This window comes from Rana temporaria, chromosome 11 (genome assembly GCF_905171775.1).
Source record: "Rana temporaria chromosome 11, aRanTem1.1, whole genome shotgun sequence".
In the NCBI taxonomy this organism is placed as follows: Eukaryota; Metazoa; Chordata; class Amphibia; order Anura; family Ranidae; genus Rana; species Rana temporaria.
In genome coordinates this window covers 142,682,978-142,707,713 of record NC_053499.1, presented here as the reverse complement: position 1 = coordinate 142,707,713, position 24,736 = coordinate 142,682,978, and the positions used below count along the sequence as shown (strand labels likewise).

General features: G+C 52.6%; 1 protein-coding gene across 1 annotated transcript; it reads left to right on the top strand.

Annotated features, from left to right (window-relative positions):
• Positions 1 to 5,087: 5,087 nt before the first annotated feature.
• MMP15 (matrix metallopeptidase 15) lies at positions 5,088 to 23,421 on the top strand. Its single transcript, XM_040329282.1, has 10 exons — positions 5,088 to 5,223; positions 12,545 to 12,693; positions 12,799 to 12,921; positions 15,668 to 15,972; positions 16,403 to 16,564; positions 16,857 to 17,059; positions 17,280 to 17,418; positions 18,191 to 18,341; positions 19,676 to 19,791; positions 20,938 to 23,421. The coding sequence occupies exons 1-10, from the start codon at positions 5,113 to 5,115 to the stop codon at positions 21,360 to 21,362; spliced, it is 1,884 nt and encodes a 627-aa protein (XP_040185216.1). The 5' UTR covers positions 5,088 to 5,112; the 3' UTR covers positions 21,363 to 23,421.
• The last annotated feature ends 1,315 nt before the right edge of the window (positions 23,422 to 24,736 follow it).

Sequence of the window (24,736 nt, the reverse complement as noted above, 5' to 3'; positions counted from 1 at the left end):
TAGAGCTTTCTTTTGGTGGTATTTGATCACCTCTGCGGTTTTTATTTTTTTTGCGCTATAAACAAAAATAGAGCAACAATTTTGAAAAAAATGCAATATTTTTTACTTTTTGCTATAATAAATATCACCCAAAAATATATAAAAAAATTGTTTTTTTTTCCCTCAGTTTAGACCGATACGTATTCTTCTACATATTTTTGGTAAAAAAAAATCGCAATAAGAGTTCATCGGTTGGTTTGCGCAAAATTTATAGCGTTTACAGAATAGGGGATAGTTTTATTGCATTTTTTTTTTTTTTTTTTTACTACTAATGGCGGCGATCAGCGATTTTTATTTTTTGTTTTTTTTTATTTATTTTTGTTTTTTTTTTATTTATTTTTTATTTTTTTTGTTACTGCGACATTATGGCGGACACTTTTGACACATTTTTGGGACCATTGTCATTTTCACAGCAAAAAATGCATTTAAAATGCATTGTTTATTGTGGAAATGACAGTTGCAGTTTGGGAGTTAACCACAGGGGGCGCTGAAGGGGTTATGTTTTACCTAGTGTGTGTTTACAACTGTAGGGGGGTGTGGCTGTAGGAGTGACGTCATCGATTGTGTCTCCCTATAAAGGGGATGACACGATCGTTGCAGCCGCCACGGGGAAGCCGTGTTTACACGCGGCTCTCCCCGGTCTTCAGTTCCGGGGACCGATGGCGGGACCCCCGCGGCGATCGGGTGCGCGGGTCCTGGAGCTTCGGACCGGGTCGTGCGCGCCCACGGCTGGGTAGATGTGCAGGACGTGCCGGTACGTGCATTTTCTTAGCCGTGCCATTCTGCTGACGTATATTTATAGGAGGCGGTCCTTAAGTGGTTAACAGGGGCGTGTAATTACAATTTTTGATGCAATGCTTTGCAGCGGGCTGATTCCTGCGCTCCAACTAGAGTATCTGTGAGGTGTTAGTGTTGTGGCACCAGTGCCTAAGGCCCTATTTCTCTTCCCTGTTTAACAGGGGCGTGTAGATACAATTCTTGATCTAATATTTCTCAGCAGGGCCCATTCCTGTGCCCACCAAGACTAACTGTGAGGACTTACAGTGTTGTGGCAACACCAACACCTAGGGCCCAAATTTCTGCAGAGTATATACGGCAGGCCCCTACTTTCAAACATCCAACTTGCAAACGGAAGGAGACAACAGGAAGTGAGAGGAAATTCTCTTCTGTAAGAGGTGTCTCCTGTCCACTGATGCTTTATCACCAATCCTTGTTCCACTAAAAAAAACAAATTTTCAAAAAAATCATTTGTCATTGGGATAGAACGTGAATTGCAATCTTCTGAACAGATGCACAGACAGCAAAACAAATGTTACAGGGGTGATAACCCTTCTCTATGTTTTCCAAAAAGTTTAAAAATAGATGTTATGGCTGGAGCTACACTTTAAAAAAAAGTACCAGTTCAAAATTACAAACAGATTCTACTTAACAACAAACCTACAGTCCCTGTCTTGTTTGCACCGCCTATATACTGCTGTTCAAAGTATATAGAGCCAAAGGGGCTTGTAATGACCTGGGGGAGGGGGGCGGGGAAACCCATGCTATTTTTCCTCAATGATTTTCATCCATTTTGCAGGGACCAGACATTACATTAAAGCCGCAGGCAGTTTTAAATGTCTTTGTTCTTATAGTAATCTCATTTTGTGCAGGGACAGTTCTAAACACGGGAAACACGTGCCACTTCATAGGCATACTATAGACACCCAACAGGTACGATATTTAACCACTAGTCATCCGCCCGCCGTCATAAGACGGCGGGAGGAAGACTCTGTTATCCTGGGTGGATGTCATATGACGTTGCGCCTTTAAAAACCACTAGGGGGCGCGTGGCGCGTCACCGAGGACCCGGTGCACGTGCCCGGCGGCCGCGATTGCTCAGGAACTGGGCAGGAAAGTGGATCTGTGTGTGTAAACACACAGATCCACGTCCTGTCAGGGAGAGGGGACCGATGGTGTGTCCCTTGTATATAGGGACAACCATCGGTCACCTCCCCCAGTCACTCCCCTCCCCCCACAGTAAGAATCACTAATTAGGGAATACACTAACCCCTTCCTCGCCCCCTAGTGTTAACCCCCTTCCCTGCCAGTCACAATTATATAGTAATCAATGCATTTTTATAGCAGGGATCGCTGTATAAATTTGAATGGTCCCAAAAATGTGTCAAAAGTGTCCGATGCGTCCGTCGCAATATGGCAGTCACGATAAAAATTGACGATCGCCGCCATTACTAGTAAAAATAATAATAAAAATGCTATCAATCTATCCCATATTTTGTAGACGCTATAACTTTTGCGCAAACCAATCGATAAACGCTTATTGCGATTTTTTTACCAAAAAATATGTAGAAGAATACGTATCGGCCTAAACTGAGGAAATAAATTGTTTTAAAAAAAAAAATTTATATTTATTATAGCTAAAAATAAAAAATATTGTGTTTTATTTCAAACTTGTCCCTCTTCTTTTGTTTATAGCGCAATAAATAAAAATCGCAGAGGTGATCAAATACCACCAAACAAAGCTCTATTTGTGGGGAAAAAATAATAAAAATGTAATTTGGGTACGGTGTTGCATGACCGCGCAATTGTCATTCAAAGTGTGAGCGCTAAAAGCTGAATTTTTTTTTTCCCATTGATACATGTTCCCGTGGGCAAAAGCCGGGTCCCCAAACCCGTTTTACGACAATAACTTGCATATTAGCCTTTAAAATGAGCACTTTTGATTTCGAACGTTCGAGTCCCATAGACTTCAATGGGATTCTAAAGTTTGCGCGAACGATCGGTCCGTTCGAAGGTTCTGGTGCGAACCGAACGGGAGGGTGTTCGGCTCATCCCTGGTTTGGATATGGATCACTTTTTATATGGTGTCCCCTCCCAGGATCGCATGCAGCTCACTTGTCTATGGGGCCCCCTCCCAGAATCGTATCCAGATCGCTTGTCTATGGGGCCCCCCCCCCCCCCTCCCAGGATCTGATGTGAATTGCTCAGCTATGTGGCCTCCTCCCAGGAGGGATGAGGGATCGGACGCGGATCTCACGTCTATGGGACCCTCTGGGGATCGGACGCGGATCTCACGTCTATGGGACCCTCCGGGGATCGGACGCGGATCTCTCGTCTATGGGACCCTCATCTCTCGTCTATGGGGCCCTCTGGGGATCGGACGCGGATCTCTCGTCTATGGGACCCTCTGGGGATCGGACGCGGATCTCACGTCTATGGGACCCTCTGGGGATCGGACGCGGATCTCACGTCTATGGGACCCTCCGGGGATCGGACGCGGATCTCTCGTCTATGGGACCCTCATCTCTCGTCTATGGGGCCCTCCGGGGATCGGACGCGGATCTCTCGTCTATGGGACTCTCTGGGGATCGGATGTGGATCTCTCGTCTATGGGACCCTCCGGGGATCGGACGCGGATCTCTCGTCTATGGGACCCTCCGGGGATCGGATGCGGATCTCTCGTCTATGGGACCCTCCGGGGATCGGACGTGGATCTCTCGTCTATGGGACCCTCCGGGGTTCGGACGCGGATCTCTCATCTATGGGGCCCTCCGGGGATCGGACGCGGATTTCTCTCGTCTATGGGACTCTCCGGGGATCGGATGTGGATCTCTCGTCTATGGGACCCTCCGGGGATCGGACGTGGATCTCTCGTCTATGGGACCCTCCGGGGATCGGATGTGGATCTCTCGTCTATGGGACCCTCCGGGGATCGGACGTGGATCTCTCGTCTATGGGACCCTCCGGGGATCGGATGTGGATCTCTCGTCTATGGGACCCTCCGGGGATCGGACGTGGATCTCTCGTCTATGGGACCCTCCGGGGATCGGACGCGGATTTCTCTCGTCTATGGGACCCTCCGGGGATCGGATGTGGATCTCTCGTCTATGGGACCCTCCGGGGTTCGGACGCGGATCTCTCATCTATGGGGCCCTCCGGGGATCGGACGCGGATTTCTCTCGTCTATGGGACTCTCCGGGGATCGGATGTGGATCTCTCGTCTATGGGACCCTCCGGGGATCGGACGTGGATCTCTCGTCTATGGGACCCTCCGGGGATCGGATGTGGATCTCTCGTCTATGGGACCCTCCGGGGATCGGACGTGGATCTCTCGTCTATGGGACCCTCCGGGGATCGGATGTGGATCTCTCGTCTATGGGACCCTCCGGGGATCGGACGTGGATCTCTCGTCTATGGGACCCTCCGGGGATCGGACGCGGATTTCTCTCGTCTATGGGACTCTCCGGGGATCGGATGTGGATCTCTCGTCTATGGGACCCTCCGGGGATCGGACGTGGATCTCTCGTCTATGGGACCCTCTGGGGATCGGATGTGGATATCTCATCTCTGGGGATCGGATTTGGATCTCTCATCTATGGGACCCTCCGGGGATCGGATTTGGATCTCTCATCTATAGGACCCTCTGGGGATCGGACACGGATCTCTCGTCTATGGGACCTTCCGGGGATCGGACGCGGATCTCTCGTCTATGGGACCCTCTGGAGATCAGATGTGGATCTCTCGTCTAGGAAGCCTCCTGGTATCAGATGCAGATTGGATGTCTATGGGGTCTCTCTGGGATCGCTTGTCTCTAGGTCCCCCAGGGATCAGGCAGTGATTTGAGGTGTATAGCTCGGATTGTCCAGCAGGTGGCACCCTATACACACACTCTGCAGATACTAGACCCAGGAGCTGACACTCTAGTACCCGGGATAGCTGCCAGTAACTCTTTGTGTGTGTGAATGGTCTGCACTGCACTGGGCATTACAGAGAAGGGATGGTCACGGTGTGGGCGGTGCCGGGTGGGCTCTCCTAATGGTGGGATTTGGGGCTCGGCCCCCTGGGGAGTTGTGACCCCCCCATGGGACAGGAGGGAGGTGCTGGTGTCCGGGGTGGTGGATGGTCCTGTTCACCTCGGTCCGGAGTCGGAAGTTGGCAGACGCTCCCTGGCAGTGCCGGTCCCGGGCGCGGAGTGGGCGGGGTATGGGAGGGGTCTGGAGAACCGTCCGCGGACGGGGCGATCAGGGAGCGTCTGACAATCAGAGAGAGGAAAACAAAAGGGAGAAACGCCGGAGAATGGCGGCCCGCGGAGGGGGTGGGGGAGTCCTGCTGGTCTGGAGCCTGACCGCCCTGTACTTGGGGGGTATCCGGGGGAGCGAGGCCACAGGGGACCAGGACAAGGCTGAGGTATGTACACATCCGGGTGTGCCCCCCTAACTTCACCCCCCACCACCTCCGGGTGTGTTCCCCCCAAACTTCACCCCCCACTTCCGGGTGTGTCCCCCTAACTTCACCCCCCACCATCTCCGGGTGTGTTCCCCACAAACTTCACCCCCCACTTCCGGGTGTGTCCCCCTAACTTCACCCCCCACCACCTCCGGGTGTGTGCCCCCCTAACTTCACCCCCCACCACCTCCGGGTGTGTTCCCCACAAACTTCACCCCCCACTTCCGGGTGTGCCCCCCCTAACTTCACCCCCCACCACCTCCGGGTGTGTTCCCCACAAACTTCCCCCCCCACTTCCGGGTGTGCCCCCCCTAACTTCACCCCCCACCATCTCCGGGTGTGTTCCCCACAAACTTCACCCCCCACTTCCGGGTGTGTCCCCCTAACTTCACCCCCCACCATCTCCGGGTGTGTTCCCCACAAACTTCACCCCCCACTTCCGGGTGTGTCCCCCTAACTTCACCCCCCACCACCTCCGGGTGTGTGCCCCCCTAACTTCACCCCCCACCACCTCCGGGTGTGTTCCCCACAAACTTCACCCCCCACTTCCGGGTGTGCCCCCCCTAACTTCACCTCCGGGTGTGTGCCCCCCTAACTTCACCCCCCACCTCCGGGTGTGTCACCCCTTTCTATGTCCTCCCCACCTTACGGTGTCACACCATTCTATGTCCCCTCTAACTTCACCCCCCACCTCCTGGGTGTGTCACCCCTTTCTATGTCCCCCTACCTTCACACCCCCCCCCCCCACCTCCGGGTGTGTCCCCCTAACTTCACCCCCACCTCACAGTGTCACCCCTTTCTATGTCCCCCCTAACTTCACCCCCGACCTCCTGGGTGTGTCACCCCTTTCTATGTCCCCTCTAACTTCACCCCCGACCTCCTGGGTGTGTCACCCCTTTCTGTGTCCCCCTAACTTCACCCCCCCCCCACCTCCGGGTGTGTCACCCTTCTGTGTCCCCCTAACTTCACCCCCACCTCACGGTGTCACCCCTTTCTATGTCCTCCTAACTTCACACGTACCTCCCGGGTGTGTCACCCCTTTCTATATCCCCCTAACTTCACCCCTACCTCACGGTGTTACCCCTGCATCCTAACTTCACCTCCATGGGGTTGTCACCTTTACCACAACATATGCCTCCTATTGCCTACCCCCCAACACACACCTACCTCAAACTCCTCCCCCCCCCACATGTGACTACTCCTCCATGTCACCCCAATATATGACCCCCATTTCCTTTCCCCCCCACACACACACACCTACTTTACCCCCCCCCCCCCCGTGTGTCTATTCCTCAATGTCACCCCATTCAGGGTGACCTACTTCACCCTCTTCTATGACTATGCACCCCAATAATTTTCTCTCTTCATATACTCCCCCTTCTTTCTTGCTGTGTATGAATATAAGTATGAAATCGATTGAACAGTCATAAATTTATGACCACCGACCATAACCCCTCCAGGCAAGTCCTCCTAGACCTCTGAAGGTACGCTGAGATGCAGCAGATCCTTTAAAGTGGTTGTAAAGCTCAGACATGAAATCTGAACAAAGCACGTCCCTCTGTAGTGTGTATTTGTCTCAGTCCAGAGCACTAAGTGTCCTTTCACACGGGTTTCTCCATATACGGACTCTGCTTCGCTCAATCCGTGGAACAGGCGGGTGACAGGTTTGTCTCTGCTCACTGTGCGGAGATGGACCTGTCGGAGCCCCGCTCTCCTCTATGGAGATTGGCTGAAAATGGATCCGCCTGTCTGTTTTCAACCGATCCTCCACTAATGGAAAATGGGGTCTCCATCCGTCTGGATTTCACGGATCGGATCGGATGTCGGCGATGGAGCGCCCAATCAGGTCCGCCTGAACGGAAAGCCTGTGTGAAAGGGGCCTAAGTATCATTTCTGCTGCTTCCTTCCTCTTTTATCAGAATGAGTCACTTCTGACAAGTTTTCCTGACACCAAGAGAAAGATGGTGACAGGGGAGGGACCTCCAGCTCATTCACTGCCTCAGCAATGTTCTTGTGTGGAGGAGGATGTGTCCCTTCCCTCCAATCAGCTCCCAGAGCTCTCCTCACTGATCTCTGCAGAGTGTAACTTCAGCTCTCCGCCCACTTTTTTTTTTCCTCACAGCTCAGACAAGCTTTATAAATTCAGCACTACAGATGAAGATTACCTGTCCTGACAGCTGGATCCTCCGACGGGAGAGGGAACCTGTCCTGGCAGCAGGATCCTCCGACGGGAGAGGGAACCTGTCCTGGCAGCAGGATCCTCCGACGGGAGAGGGAACCTGTCCTGGCAGCAGGATGCTCGGTCGGGCGAGGGAACCTGTCCTGGCAGCAGGATGCTCGGTCGGGCGAGGGAACCTGTCCTGGCAGCAGAATGCTCGGTCGGGCGAGGGAACCTGTCCTGGCAGCAGGATGCTCGGTCGGGCGAGGGAACCTGTCCTGGCAGCAGGATGCTCGGTCGGGGGCGAGGGAACCTGTCCTGGCAGCAGGATCCTCCGTCGGGCGAGGGAACCTGTCCTGGCAGCAGGATGCTCGGTCGGGGGCGAGGGAACCTGTCCTGGCAGCAGGATCCTCCGACGTGAGAGGGAACCTGTCCTGACAGCAGGATCCTCGGTCGGGCTAGGGAACCTGTCCTGGCAGCAGGATCCTCGGTCGGGCTAGGGAACCTGTCCTGGCAGCAGGATCCTCCGTCGGGCGAGGGAACCTGTCCTGGCAGCAAGATCCTCCGTCGGGCGAGGGAACCTGTCCTGGCAGCAGGATCTTCCGTCGGGCGAGGGAACCTGTCCTGGCAGCAGGATCCTGCGTCGGGCGAGGGAACCTGTCCTGGCAGCAGGATCCTGCGTCGGGCGAGGGAACCTGTCCTGGCAGCAGGATCTTCCGTCCGGCGAGGGAACCTGTCCTGGCAGCAGGATCCTGCGTCGGGAGAGGGAACCTGTCCTGGCAGCAGGATCCTGCGTCGGGCGAGGGAACCTGTCCTGGCAGCAGGATCCTGCGTCGGGCGAGGGAACCTGTCCTGGCAGCAGGATCCTCCGTCGGGCGAGGGAACCTGTCCTGGCAGCAGGATCCTCCGTCGGGCGAGGGAACCTGTCCTGGCAGCAGGATCCTCCGTCGGGGGAGGGAACCTGTCCTGGCAGCAGGATCCTCAGTCGGGAGAGGGAACCTGTCCTGGCAGCAGGATCCTCAGTCGGGAGAGGGAACCTGTCCTGGCAGCAGGATCCTCAGTCGGGAGAGGGAACCTGTCCTGGCAGCAGGATCCTCAGTCGGGAGAGGGAACCTGTCTTCCAACAGACGAAGGAACCTGCCCTGGCAGCAGGAACTTCCGAGCCAGGCACCAATGCCCAGAGAACATCCATAGTGAGGTTTCTTCTGGGGTGACTGGTCCTATGTAGAGAGCCCCCAGCTCAACCATGAGCCTCCCCATTGCCGTAATGGCAACATTCACCAAAACTTTTCTGATCACTTTGATCTGACAACAGAAGGGTTAATATGTCCAAGCGCTGGTTTCTGTGTCCTTGGCTGGTTAATGATTTGTCATCAAACTTGTTTTGCAGATCAGAGGTCTGAACTTTTACTGCAATCAATAGATGTGGACCTAAACTCTAGAAACATGCTTGTAATCCAAAGCACATTTTTTTTTACAGGATATAAAAGGGAAGAGAGGCGCCTCTAAGTGTAGCAATAAGTTGCTAAATGTTGTATCTTCATTAAATGTAACCATATTGCTACACTTAGAGGCTCCTCTCTTCTCTTTTATACTCAGCTGTGACATGACGCTACTCTTATATCAAGACATCGCTTGTATATCAAGGCAAGATTTATTATAACATTTTGCTTGTCTTGCAAAACGCTCTCTAACCAAGTTACTCTCAAACCAAGGTTTTACTGTAGAGGAATCGGGACGTCCTTCCTCTTGCTGGGGATCCCTTTAGTGAATAAAGATCTATACAGTGGAACCTCGGATTGCGAGTAACGCGGTTAACGAGCATTTCGCAAGACGAGCACTGTATTTTTAAAAATCCTGACTCTGTTTACGAATGTTTTCTCGCAAAACGAGCAGGATTCAAGCCAAAGTGGTGTGCGATACAGCATTTGGCCTGAGGTGGGGGGGCACCGGAGTCGAGCAGAGCCAAACGGCGCCGATTGGAGTCGATCAGCGCCGTTTTGAGCTGTTTGGAAAATCTCAGAAATACTCCATTCCCAAGGTTTTGCGAGTTCAGCCGAGGTGTCCTCAGGCCTTCCTGAGTGTTTACGAGGCTCTCTGGTGCCCCCCGTGCGTTATTGCATGCCATTGAAGTCAATGCGGAACAAATTTTTTTAGTTTCCATTGACTTCAGTGGGGTAACTCGCTTTGATATGCGAGTACTTTGGATTACGAGCATTCTCCTGGAACGGATTATGCTCGTAATCCAAGGTTCCGCTGTATAGTGCAATCGAGACCTCCTTCCTCCTGCTGGCGATCCCTTTAGTAATATAAAGACCTATATAGAGGATTCAGAACCTCCTTCCTCCTGCTGGCGACCCCTTTAAAGATTTAAATATCTATAAGGGACAGTTCACACCAGATGCAGTTCCGTGTGCTTTTTTTTTTCTTTTCTGCACAAAATGCATGCGCTGTGTTTTTCATGTATTCCAATGGCTCTAGTTCACACCATGCAGTCAGTTTCTGCACCGGAAACTGACTGCATGGTGTGAACTAGAGCCATTGGAATTAGGGTTGTCCCGATACCACTTTTTTTTAAGTACTCGCCGATACCCAATACTGATACTTTTTTTTAAATGTCCCCCCCACAGATGCAGCCATGTCCCCCCCCCCCCCACAGATGCAGCCATGTCCCCCCCCCCCACAGATGCAGCCATGTCCCCCCCCCACAGATGCAGCAATGTCCCCCCCCCACAGATGCAGCAATGTCCCCCCCCCCCCACAGATGCAGCCATGTCCCCCCCCCCCACAGATGCAGCCCTGTCCCCCCCCCCCCCAGATGCAGCCATGTCCCCCCCCCCACAGATGCAGCCATGTCCCCCCCCCACAGATGCAGCCATGTCCCCCCCCCCACAGATGCAGCCATGTCCCCCCCCCACAGATGCAGCCATGTCCCCCCCCCCACAGATGCAGCCATGTCCCCCCCCCCACAGATGCAGCCATGTCCCCCCCCCACAGATGCAGCCATGTCCCCCCCCCCCCCCACAGATGCAGCCATGTCCCCCCCCCCCCCACAGATGCAGCCATGTCCCCCCCCCCCCACAGATGCAGCCATGTCCCCCCCCCCCACAGATGCAGCCATGTCCCCCCCCCCACAGATGCAGCCATGTCCCCCCCCCCCACAGATGCAGCCATGCCCCCCCCCCCACAGATGCAGCCATGCCCCCCCCCCACAGATGCAGCCATGTCCCCCCCCCCACAGATGCAGCCATGTCCCCCCCCCACAGATGCAGCCATGTCCCCCCCCCCACAGATGCAGCCATGTCCCCCCCCCCCACAGATGCAGCCATGTCCCCCCCCACAGATGCAGCCATGTCCCCCCCCCACAGATGCAGCCATGTCCCCCCCCCCCACAGATGCAGCCATGTCCCCCCCCCCCACAGATGCAGCCATGTCCCCCCCCCCCCCACAGATGCAGCCATGCCCCCCCCCCCCCACAGATGCAGCCATGTCCCCCCCCCCCCCCACAGATGCAGCCATGTCCCCCCCCACACAGATGCAGCCATGTCCCCCCCACAGATGCAGCCATGTCCCCCCCACAGATGCAGCCATGTCCCCCTACAGATGCAGCCATGTCTCCCCCCCACAGATGCAGCCATGTCCCCCTACAGATGCAGCCATGTCTCCCCATACCGCCGCCGCCTAGTTAATCAGCGTGCGGGGAACATTACAGCTTTCATTTAAATAGCTTTGTGTTCCCCGCCGCGCTGCATATAGACACTCCCCCTTACTCGGGATTGGACGGGTGATCTGCACTTTGATAGACAGATCACCCGTCCAATCCCGAGCAAGGGGGAGTGTCTATGCGCGGCGGGGAACAGACCGCTATTCAAATGAAAGCTGTAATGTTCCCCGCACGCTGAATAACTAGGCGGCGGCGTTGCGGTATGTGTCGGCATTGCGGGGGGGGTAGTATCGGATCTGGCATCGGGGGCATTTGCGGGAGTACAAGTACTCCCGCAAATGCTCAGTATCGGTCCCGATATCGGTATCGGGACAACCCTAATTGGAATACATGGAAAACACTGTGCATGCATTTTTAGTGCAGAAAAAAATGCACACGGAACTGCGTCTGGTAAGCAGGGGTGGCCATTTTATTGTCCTATTTTTAGGGGGCCCGGACTGTGGCCATTTGAAAGGGAAGAGTTGCTGACGTCAGTGGGGAATAAACAATGCCCAATTGTTGGTGTCAGTGGGAGGAATTGTGCCCCATCGTTGGTGTCGGTGGCCGCATTGGGCCCCCAAGCTGCAATTTGAAGACCACTGATCTAGAGGAATCGGAACCTCCTTCCTCCTGCTGGTGACCCCTCTAATGATATAAAGATCTTTATAAAGCAGGGGTGTCCAAACAAAGGGCCATTTTATCTTTTCTTAAAGTGGAAGTAAACCCATCAATTTAACAGTTTCAAAAAGCATGCCGGGATTGCTAATTGTCACATTGGTTGTGCTCTCAACCAAACTGTCAAACCATCCAATGGCTGGTGTCATAACTGATCACATGTGCAGCATCATGGCAGTTGAAAATTAAACATAGGCCAAGATGGCAGCTTCCTTGCCTGAAAATGATAGGTGGGTTTACTTACACTTTAACTTTAGGGGGCCCGGACTGTGGCTATTTGAAGGGGAAGAGTTGCTGACGTCAGTGGGAGGAATTGTGCCCCATTGTTGGTGTCAGTGGGAGGAATTGTGCCCCATTGTTGGTGTCAGTGGCTGCATCAGGCCCCCCAGGCTGCAGTTTGAAGACCACAGGAATTGGGACCTCCACCTTCAGCGGGGTACCCTATTAGTGATGCACCCCACTGTTCACCTCGTGCATGCTGCCTGCTAGTCTCCTCAGACCATTTTCCCACCCTCCACACTGTATTTTAGGAAATCAATGCATTTGTAAATTGGATAATTCAGACTGTAATTGCAATAATGACGATAAATTGAGGTTTCCTAATCAGAGACTCCATAAAGTCGTCTGTGATCTCAGCTGATGATTGGATGATGTTAGGTGGCTGGTTTCAGACCAATGGTGCCCAAAGCACTTCCCAGTGGTGGGAATTTGGGTCCAGATCATCGTAATGTTGGTTTCTCTTGCAGGCCTGGCTCCGCCTCTATGGCTATCTCCCTCAGACCAGCCGTCAGATGTCCACCCTGCGCTCTGCACAGATTCTTTCCTCCGCTGTCACACAGATGCAGCAGTTTTATGGGATTCCAGTCACAGGGGAACTAGACAAAGCCACAACAGAGTAAGAGCCACTTAGATGACCAGGGCTTCTCGGGTGGGCATTTCCAAGCTTCTCCTCCAGTATGCAGTGCTCCTTCATCCCACTAACTGACTTTCTCAATGACAGGTGGATGCAGAGGCCACGCTGTGGTGTCCCAGATCAATACGGCAGTAAAACCAAATCGAACATGCGTCGGAAACGGTACGCTCACACAGGGCGCAAGTGGAGCCAACAGCAGCTGACGTACAGGTGGGTGTGGTCAGCTTTGGTGTGCAGCGAGCCCGTGTAATAGCTGGATCCTGATGACATCATATATAAGTGATTCATTTTTTCTGGTGATATAAACACAATTTTTAGGGTAACGGCTCTTCCTTCAGAGTGGGGAGGGGGGGGGGGGGTCTGTTATTTGCCTGCAACCCAACATCATGGTTCAGTTCTTACTCTGCTTGTGATGTGTGTAAGATGAGAGTTTCTACAATTCTGTATAATTTCGCAGATCGAATTGAAGGTAGGCAGGTGTAAATGGACAAGTCTATTTACATCTGCCACTCCATAGAGGTGAATGGTGGGTCTGATTTGGGTCGGACCGATCATGTGAAAGGGGCCTAAGGCTGCTTTTACACTGATGGTCGGCGGTCTATCCACACCGTGGGTGCGGCACAGTGTACTTGTGGTTTTCCCGCCGGTTAGCTGCACTTTGCCATAGACGTCTATTATATCCTGCAGGTGTGGTGCACTTTCTGAAAAGCCGATACCGCCGGCTTCATTCATAACACTGATGCTCTGGGATGGCAGGTCGCCAACCTGCATTATGGGCTTGCCAACCTGCCATTCCAGAGCAGGTGGTCGCGGGCCACATAAGAGGGCTTCGGGGGCCACTGGTTTGGCACCCCTGCTTTAGGAGATTGGCACGGGATGGGGGGGAGACTACCAGGGTGATCATTACAGGATGGAGCGGAAAACCAAATAGTCATAGGATGAGGGAAGATCTTCCAAGTGATCATTATAGGATGAGGGAGGGAGACCCTCTACTCTTTGTGAGATCATTATAGGATGAGGGGCAGACTCTCTGGGAGATCCTCTTAGGATGAGAGGGAGACCATTGGGGCAATCATTACAGGATGGAGTTATTAGTACATGAAGGGAGATATTCTGTAATACAGACAGATGGATTTAAGAGGATGTGAGGATGGTCACTGCTCTCCTTTTCTCTATGGAGGATCACATCATGCCGCCATGCCATAATTGGGGAAGTTTCACAATGACGATCCTTTTGGCTTCCCCTTCCCTTTTTTTTTTTTTTTTCTCTTCCTCCCCTCTCTCCCTCTCTTTCCTCTCTCTTCCTCTTTTCTCCTTCTAAGGCTGGGTTCACACTACGGTTTTCCCGTCCGTCAGCCGCATACGATTTATATGAAAAAACGTATGCGGCTGAAACGGACGGGAACGTATGGCACCGCACATATGTGCGTTTTCCATTAACATTAATGTTAAAGGAAAACGTATGCGGTTGCCATACTGTTTTAAAAACGACCGCAAAACCGTGGTTGAACACGGTTTTGCGTACTTTTAAAAAACGTTTTGCCAGCAAATCGTACGCACCCGGATGCATCCGAGTGCATACGATTTGCAATGCATTGTCTATCTCTACGTTTTCCCGTCCGGGCCCGTACGTTTTCAATACTGAAATCGTATGCGGCTGACGGACGGGAAAACCGTAGTGTGAACCCAGCCTTACTTTTGTTCTCCACTCTGAACTCTCTTCTCACTGCTGGGTTAGTGGGTGTGAGCCGGTTTGCTACCGGACTCGCACTCATTTTCTCTATTTTTCTCTTTAATGAAAAAAGGCTGAGGCCGCAAAACGGGCCATGCGGAGTACAGAAGGTTCCCGCTCTTTCGCAAGGCGATGTGAGCTCCCTCGGTTAGCTTAGTCCTACTATATGTTGTTTCATGCATGTTTGACAGTTGAGGAATGCATTGCTTGCTGTATTGTGATTCAGATGTCTCTGTATTTCTGTATGTCCCTCCTTTCTAAATAAAGAATTTACAAAAAAAAAAAACTGGAGAGTGCAAAATCTGGTGCAGCTCTGCATAGAACTCAATCGGCTTCCAGGTTTTATTGCCAGAGCTCATGAGGAAGTAAACTCTACTTTTTCTTTTTTTTATTTAATTTTTTCAAAGCACCCTGCAAGACAAAGGCATAATAAGCTAGTATGCATAGCATACTGGCACATTATGAAGTACTTGCCTCAGATCGAAGCCCCCCCCAGCGGTGCTAGTTGCCCTCCTCCGTCGGCACCATCTCTTCAGGAGTCTCTTCCGCATAACGCAGCTCCGGCGATGTGACTGGCCGGAGCCGCGATGACGTCACTCCTGCGCATGCGCCGCCACTAACGGGATGATCGCCGTTAGAAGCAGAACACTCAGTGCGCCTGTGTAGGTTTTGGAGATATTTGTTGCACCTACAGGTAAGCCTTAATCTAGGCTTACCTGTAGGTTACAGTGGTCTGTAAGGGTTTACAACCACTTTAATTGAACACGCTGACGTTGGAAGCTGATTGGCTACCACACACAGCTGCACCAGATTGTAAGCACTTCAGTTTTAGTAAACCCCCCCCCCCCATAGTGTTGGTCCTCGCCACTTCCACCGTTCCCCCATCCACCAGCAGAGGGGAGTTTGGTGAATGCAGCTTATATAGAGAACCACAACTCACTGGAGATTTATAGGGGGGACCCACCACTCAGGCAGACTTCCACCATAATTTGTGTGCGGAACTGCCAAGTCTTTTCACCAGCAACTCGCCAGAGAAATTACCTCCCCGTCCCCTTAGGCCATCTCCCTTCCTCCAGTCCCCTCTGTTTGTCCTTCTCTCCAGGCAGTGATGTTGGCTGAAGATGAGCTGGTTTCCTGGTTTATTCCCCCCTCCTGTGTTCATAGTGTTGGAGCCCACCAATATGTATAGTTTCCAATAGTTTGTCTTTATTTCTCATTCCGCAGCATCCAGAATTACTCGGACAAGCTGGGAGTGTACAACTCTGTGGACTCGATACGGAAGGCCTTCGCTGTGTGGTCCAGTGCTACCCCCCTATCCTTCAGGGAAATTCCCTTTGAGTCCCTGCGACAGAACCAGGCCAATGCTGACATTATCATCCTTTTTGCTTCTGGCTTCCATGGCGACAGCTCCCCCTTTGATGGCCCTGGTGGCTTCCTGGCACACGCCTACTTTCCAGGTCCAGGGATGGGCGGTGACGCCCATTTTGACTCTGAAGAACCATGGACAGTGAACAATGCAGACGTAATGGGTGAGGAAATCTATTTATCTTTTATCTATAGAGTGGCAACATATACTGTATCGCTGTGCGAACATTTTAAGGGGTGGCATGTACAGATTTCCAGTGTAAAGGATGATGGGGAGAAGAGGACCAGTCATGCCTAACAGGATCACATTTAGACAGCATCCAACTCCAATGTCGCAGTGGGTGGGCCTATTCTGGAAATGGTGGGTAGAGCTATGATAGGGGCACCAGTGGATGGGGCTGTCCTGGGGGCAGTGGGTGGAGCTATGTCGGGGATCATTGGGTGGGGCTGTCCTGGGGTCAGTGGGTGGGGCTATCTCTGAGACTTGGTGGAGTAAAGGACCTGCTCTGATTGGCTATCGGCAGGATGTAATATTTTGGATTTTGCTGCCTCCCTCATGCTATGTATTATAATAGCCAATGTCGTCCCTGACAGGGAACCACCTTTTCCTGGTGGCCGTTCATGAGCTCGGACACTCGCTGGGCCTGGAGCACTCCAATAACCCTAGTGCCATCATGGCTCCCTTCTACCAGTGGATGGACACTGAAAACTTCCAGCTGCCCGATGACGACAGACGAGGAATTCAGCAGCTCTATGGTAAGACTTGATTGGCTGAGTCTTCTGCCCTGCTTTCCCCTCCCACACCCTCAAAAAAAATAGAATTTTGTTTAGAATTTGCTTTCTTGCAGTAACCCATAGCAACCCAGTGGACCCACCATTTGCCTACCAGCACCTTAGAGATTCTTTGGTTGTTATGGGTTGCGGCGCAGCATGAGCCCCATAGTTATAGGTGAATTATGCCATGACGATTCTATTGCGCACCCTCTGTTGGCACTCCATGTTTCTGAACTCTTACTGTCTGAAAGTAACTGGAAATTTTTGTTTTTAGGGAGTGCCGACGATGAGGTGGCCAGCACCTTTTCTCCCGTCACCACCCCAAGGAACCCCGACCAGAAGCCACCAAAACCGCCTCCAAGGGGCCGACCAGATAGACCAGGAACCCCGTCCCCCCCAGAGCGATATGGACCCGACATCTGCCAGGGCAACTTCGATTCGGTGACGGTCCTGCGCGGAGAGATGTTTGTGTTCAAGGTGAGCGCTAAGCCCATTGCTTAAATTTCTGACCTTCTCTGTCTGTCTTCCATAACGGCATTCTAGCCATCATCTTTCCTGAGAGTTGGACAGTAGAAGTAGACTTCTGGTTGGTTGCTCAAGATGACAGATGGTTTTCTTCCCTCCAGTTGTCACTTGATTAGTGTTATAGCTCTGGGTCGCCGTTTGCGGCTCATCACATCTTGGTTTCCATCGGCAGGGCACCTGGTTCTGGAGGGTACGACACAACCGCGTCTTGGATAACTACCCCATGCCAATCGGGCACTTCTGGAGGGGACTGCCGGGTAACATCAGCGCTGCCTATGAGAGACACGATGGAAAATTTGTTTTCTTTAAAGGTGAGTCCTGCCGTCCACCTAAAAACAGGATGCTTCTGACCTCTGGATGCTGATAACATTTGATCCAAGGATGCTTGTGCTGCTGACCTTCGACCCCTGAATGCTACCGACCCCAAATGTTGCAGACCTCTTACCCCTGAATGCTATTGACCCCAGATGTGCTGACCTCCGACCCCTGAATTCTGCTGACCTCAGGACACTACAGACCCCAGGATGCTGCTAACCTCTGACCCCAGGATGCTGCTACCTTTAGGACCCTACTGAACTCGGGATGCCGCTGTCTTCTGACCCCTGGATTCTGCTGACCTCAAGATGCCGCTGACCTCTAAATGCTTCTGACCCTTGGACGCTGCCTATTATGAGGAGGTCTCCATATATTTCTGTGACCTCTGACATGACGATGACGGGTTTAGTGGGATGCTAGTGGTTTATACAGTCCATCCCCGTTAATGGCACCATATGAAAAGTTGCGCCATCAGATCTGCTTTGTTTTTGCTGTTTAATTGGTTACTGATTTGTCACTTATCAAAGCCCTTAATAAAAATATATTCTGATAGGGCTGGAACAAGGGGTGGGCAGGAAGAACATTGGAGCAAGGGGGCAGAGAAATGACACAGGGCAGTAAAATCCATTCTACAGCATGCATGAACAGTGGGGGGGAAAGGGGGGGAGTTCCACATCCTTGCCCTGGGTGCTAGATCTAGCTGCTCCACCCCCTATTATTTTTTTGACACTTGCCGTGTGATTGATTTCTGCCATTTTTGATTTCCAGGTGACAAATTTTGGGTATTCCGGGAGGCCCATCTGGAGAGCGGATACCCCCAGCCTCTAACTAGCTTAGGATATGGGATTCCCTATGACAGGATCGACACAGCGATTTGGTGGGAACCAACCGGACACACCTACTTCTTTCGTGGCGACAGGTAAGAGTCCAGTTGTAACTGAGACCCCCCCCCCATGACAGGACTGTTCACACTGTACATACAGGATGCCTCAACGCTGATATTCTCTGAATATGATGTGTTATTAGGCTACCATCTGGCACATATTGCTATAACAGCCGGCTGACACGTGGCTTTGTTGGGGCTCAAAGGAGCTGTGCTGACGCGCAGAATTTCAGGGTTTTGGATGAGCGGTTCCCGGGGGACGGGGGGACGGCTCAGTGACGGACACAGGCAGATACAGCGGGATGTTTAGATAAATGAGTCTGAAAACAGGAAAAGTTTAAGAATAGAGGAGGCCGAGTAAAGGACAGGAAGGTCTCCCCTCCCCCACTGATTATTCCCGGGGTCACAAGTTGACAGGAAATCGTATGGAATCCTATAGAGTTATATATTCCATGACTGCCGTCACTCACCTTTATACATTTTATTGTGTATCGCCAACACATTCTGCAGCGATGTACAAAGACTACTCATATATGACTCGACTATGTGGGAAGAAATAGAGTTCTGGTGGGAAATGAATAGAGGACCCCAGTGCTGCAAGGCTGTATATCTAACCACTTTGCCAACATGCCGCCCTGCATTCTCCTTTCTGTGCTAGCTCTACCAGCCTCTGGTCCCTATGGTAGCTCCCCACCCCCCTGTTCCTGCTCCTCCTTCCGCCCCTCTCTGATCCCTGCTCCCTGTCCCACACCTCTCTGGTCTCTGCTCCCCTTTTGCCCCAAACTGGTCCCTGCTTGCTCCCCTTCTCTAGTCCACGCTTGCTCCCCTCCCCCTTTCTGGTCCCTCTTTGCTTTTCTTCTCTGGTCCCAGCTTCTAGTATCAAATTGCTCCCCTCTCCAGCCCCTACTCGCTGCCTTCCCCGCTCCTGGCTCCCTGCTTGCTCCCCCTCCCGCCCATTGCTTGCTCCCCCTTCTGGCTCCCTGCTCGCTCCCTCTCCTGCCCCTCTCGCTCATCTCTGGCACCTGCTCCCCCTTTTTGGTCCCTGCTCGCTCCCCCTCCTGCCCCTCTCTGCTCGCTCCCTCTCCTGCTCATCTCTGGCACCTGCTCCCCCTTTTTGGTCCCTGCTCGCTCCCCCTCCTGCCCCTCTCTGCTCGCTCCCCCTCCTCTCTGCTCGCTCCCTCTCCTGCCCCTCTCGCTCATCTCTGGCACCTGCTCCCCCTTTTTGGTCACTGCTCGCTCCCCTTTCCGTCTCCCAGTCCCTATTTGCTTATTTGCTCCCTTTCTCTATGGTCCCTGCCCCCCCCCCCCCACCCTTTAGATCCTGTTGTGCTTTGTCCAGCTCTCTCTAATCCAGCATACTCTCTGTCCAGCTACTGGCGCTTCAATGAGGACAGCCGCTCGGTTGATCCAGGTTACCCCAAATCCAATAAAGTTTGGGCCGGTATCCCAGACACTCCGAAGGGCGCCTTCCTGAGCTCCGATACATGTGAGTATAGATGGGGCCCCTCCACAAGTGCTATGTATGGTGTCTGCTGTGGGGGCACTCTGCAATGACACTTCACAATGCAATGTTTTTAAATACCAGGTCCCCCCAGATTTTTACTCTTTTGGGGGGGGGTGGGCGGGGTGTTATAGAAAAGGGCAGAATATGGGAGGGTGTAAACTGGGTTAAGTTTGGTGGAAGGCAGAAGAGGGTGTAGAGAGGGGTGGTAGAACACTGAAATGTATAGAGGTGGGGGGGGGGGGGGGGGACACAGTGTGGTTGGGTATGGAGGGATCGTAGAGTGCGGTTGGGTGTGGAGGAGGGGGTCCAGAGTATGGTTGAGTATTGAGGGAATGGAGAGGGGTGGGCATAGAGGGGGCACAAAACAAGTGTGAGTGGCGTGGAAATCATGAAAGTGAGAAAGAAGTCTGCTCACATAGACCATAACATGGTCCTTTCCCCCCCCCCCCCTCTGCGGAGTCCATCATTTATAGAAAGGAGACTGATGGAGTGTGCTTGGTCTTCTCCAACATTGTCTGGAGTGTCCTTGAGGGAGGACAGCGATGGGGGAGGAAAGGACGACAGTGATAGGAGGACATGGGGGGGGGGGGGGGAATAGAGCATTGAGGGATGATGGGATAGGAGGACAGTGAAGGGAGTGATGGGAGGACATTGGGGGGGGGGTAGGAGAGCATTGAGGGATGATGGAATAGGAGGACAGTGAAGGGAGTGATGGGAGGACATGGGGGGGGGGGATAGGAGAGCATTGAGGGGTGATGGAATAGGAGGGGAGTGATGGGGGTGGGGTTATTTGGTAGAGCATTGAGGGATGATGGGATAGGAGGACAGTGATGGGAGGACATGGGGGGGGGGGGATAGGAGAGCATTGAGGGGTGATGGAATAGGAGGGGAGTGATGGGAGGACATGGGGGGGGGGGGGGGATAGAGCATTGAGGGGTGATGGAATAGGAGGACAGTGAAGAGGGGGGGCAATTGTATAGAAGGGCAGATTTTCCCCAGCAGTGGTTGAGCTCTTCCCAATGACCTGTGCAGCTCCTTTTAATTTAAAGAAGATCTCCGCCTCCAGTGTAATGAAGTGACGCTGAGTGGTGACGTCTGATTGGATAACGGAGCGTTTCTCTGTTTCAGCATACACCTACTTCTATAAAGGAGCAAAATACTGGAAGTTTGACAATCAGCGTCTGAAGACCGAGACGGGGTACCCCAAGTCTATCCTGCGAGACTTCATGGGGTGTCAGGAGGAAGTGCACAAGGACCCGGAAACTGCCCCCCGGTGGCCAGACCTGGACCGACCTCCATTTAACCCGGATGGTGAACCAGATGAGGTTGATGAGGACAAGGAGCCGGGGGGCAGGGAGGACACTGGACGAGACGTGGATGTCGTTGTCCACATTGACGAGTACACTCGTGCGGTCAGCGTCGCCATGGTAATTGTGCCGTTACTACTGCTGCTGTGCGTCCTGGGACTTATCTATGTTATTGTTCAGATGCACAGGAAGGGCCCCCCCAGGGCATTACGATACTGTAAGCGTTCCCTCCAGCAATGGGTATGACCCTCCCCCACTAACTTCTTCTTTATTTTCCTTTAACAAACTGTTTTTTGTGGTGCTAACCCAGGGAATTGTGGGAGCGGAGCGCACCCCCCCCCCCCCTCCACTCCGAGGGAAGATATGAAGGAATATTTGCATCCTCTGACACATAACAATGCCAAAACCTCTGACCTGCTTGTGCCCCATGTGGAGGCTGCGCCCCCTGCTGGCCGCTGTGAATGCTGTAGGGCCCGTGGACGCCACCTTGTGGCAGCTCTGTGAATTGCACTTGATGGTGGAAGGTACACGAATTGCACTCTCTACCCCGATTCTGCATCCTGAGCACTGTGAGGACAGAAAGAGAATGTTCCTAGAAATCCTGCATTTTGCACTGAAAAAAAACCCCTTGAAGTGGCGCCTGGACAGACACCAGAAACACGATAACCTCAGCCACTAGGTCCCTGGGGAATAGAATAGAGTCCATTTTAAACCCCCAGCCCTCCATGGTCAGTCCTGTGTCCTTGGGGGATAAAGTGGCGTCCCGTGGCCCCCCCCCCCCCCCTTCACCACCACCACCGAACCTTCTGAGGTCACTGCTGGGCATGTGACGCATGTTGAGCCATCCATGCTCAGTCCTGGATCACTGCAGAATAGAAAGAGGCTGTTTTACCCTTGTTAAGTCCACTGAAAGCAGTGCTTGGTCACACGTGAATAGAATAGGATCCTGTAACCCCCACTGAGCCCATCAAGGTCAGTGCTGGGCATGTAAACCCTGCTGAGCCATCCATGGTCAGTTATGGATTACTGGGAAATAGAATGGGGTCCTGTGACCTCCCCACTGAGCCATCCAAGGGACAAGGCTGGGGAATTGAATGTGGGCCTGGGGCTTCCGCTGGGTCACTTGGTGATAGAGTAGGGTCCTGTGCCCCAGCTGAGTCCTAAGAGGTTATAGCTGGATCTCAGAGGAATATAAAGGAATCCAGGGCATTTTGAGCCCTCTGAGGTTGGTGTCAGGTCACCGGGGGGAAGCATATTCCCAGTGCTGGCAATATGACCACTGCTGAGCCCTCTGAGGTTAGTACCAGATCACTAGGGATTATAATTGGGGTCTTGTGATCTCTACAGAGTCCTCCAAGGTCAGTGGCAGGTCCTTGGTGAATGAAATGGGGTCTTGTGGACCCCCCCCCTACTTAGCCCTCGTAGGTCAGTGCTGGTCACATGACCTCTGCTGAGTCCTCCAAGACCAGGACTTGGTCTCTGGTGGATAGATTGTGGTCCTGTGACCCCTGCTTAGCCCTTTGAGTCCAGTGCTGGGGACAAGTCCTCTGCTAAGTACTTTGAGGCCAGGGCTGGGTCCCCAGGGGATAGAATGTGGTCCTAGGACACCTGCGAAGTGCTCACAGGCCAGGGCTGGGTCCCCAGGGGATAGAATGTGGTCCTAGGACACCTGCGAAGTGCTCAGAGGCCAGGGCTGGGTCCCCAGGGGATAGAATGTGGTCCTAGGACACCTGCGAAGTGCTCACAGGCCAGGGCTGGGTCCCCAGGGGATAGAATGTGGTCCTAGGACACCTGCGAAGTGCTCACAGGCCAGGGCTGGGTCCCCAGGGGATAGAATGTGGTCCTAGGACACCTGCGAAGTGCTCAGAGGCCAGGGCTGGGTCCCCAGGGGATAGAATGTGGTCCTAGGACACCTGCGAAGTGCTCACAGGCCAGGGCTGGGTCCCCAGGGGATAGAATGTGGTCCTAGGACACCTGTGAAGTGCTCACAGGCCAGGGCTGGGTCCCCAGGGGATAGAATGTGGTCCTAGGACACCTGCAAAGTGCTCACAGGCCAGGCCAGGGCTGGGTCCCCAGGGGATAGAATGTGGTCCTAGGACACCTGCAAAGTGCTCACAGGCCAGGGCTGGGTTCCTGAGGGATTGAATGTGGTCCTGTGACCCCCCAGCTTAGCCCTCCAAGGTCAATGCTTGGCATATGACCACACTGAGACCAGGGCCGCGTCACCAGGGGATAGAATGTTGTTCTGTGCCCCTCGCTTAGTCAGTGCTAGGCATGTGACCCCCCCCCCCCAGCTGAGTCCTCCAAGAACAGGGCTGGGGCCCCAGGGAATGTAATGGGGTCCTGTGTCTTCGGGGCTGTGGCCCCAGGGAATGTAATGGGGTCCTGTGTCTTCTGGTTTCTGTGGCAGGCTCCATTGTTCCTGTGGAGTTTTACTTTGTTAGGAAGGGAAAAGGCCGATAAGTTATAGAAATCTGAATGTCTCGGTCCTGTACGATTTTCTTCACGCGAATGTTTTTTTTTTTTTGTTTTTGTTTTTTTGTTTTTTATTAAATATTTTTTTTTAACAGTGTTCTTATTTCCTGTGCCATCTGTCACATCCGCCTCAGACAGGAGAACAATGGAAGGTTTGATCTCTGATAATCTGGGAGGAGCGTCATATTGCTGTGATGTCCCAGTAGTAGTTTGTGTCTCCGCCCATTGTGGGAGGGGCCGAGACACAAACTACCATGAAGAAATAGACATTAAAAGGAGGTAGTTAAAGTGGAGTTCCACCCATAAATATAACATTACATCAGTAGTTTTAAAAAAAATGTCATTAGTCCTTTACGAAAACATTTTTTTTTTTAGATGCCTTCAAAGTGTTGTTGCTAGGCAGAATAGTTAATCTTCCCTCTTCCTGCACCTAGGTGCTTAATGCTTCCTAACCTACACCGCACAGACTCCTGGGAATGTAGTGGGTGTAACTTTCCAGGAGTCTGTGCACTCCCCAGTCTCAAAGAATCATGTGACTTGGACAGTACAGGTGCTGAAACCTGATCTGACACTGCTTGTGCAGCACTGAGCATGTGCGAGGTCTGCAAGGCTGAAATCCAGGAAGTCATACAGTCTGGCTTCATGATGCCCACACTTAAGATGGCCCCAGTCAATTTCTATTTTATAAAGTGTCTAAATGCTGTAACAACCTAACAAAACGGACCTTAGTTTACAGACTAACTTTACTAGAATACATTAAGCTTGTGTATTACAGGGGTATTTATATATAAAAAGTGAAATTGTGGCCGGAACTCCGCTTTAAAGTGCTTGTCTAGGAATTGTATTGTATGTTTTCTCCCTTTTTAAATTGCTGCAAGTATAGAATAACATCTGATGATCTGCCAGAAATCCCTTCCTGTAGGGAGCTGACAACACTCCGCCTCTGTTCTTACATCCCAAGCAGTGGTGTCAGCCCTGCCCACTTCTCCTATGTGGACTGCAGAAGGAGGGGCAGCTGCCCTGGGGACTGTGATGTCATGAGAGGTGCGGGGGTACTACAAGGAGATGGGGGGGGGGGGCAATTTGTGTTGGGAGGGGTAAGAATTGTTCTAGGAGGGGAAATTTGGAGAGGTGTGCCAGGAGTG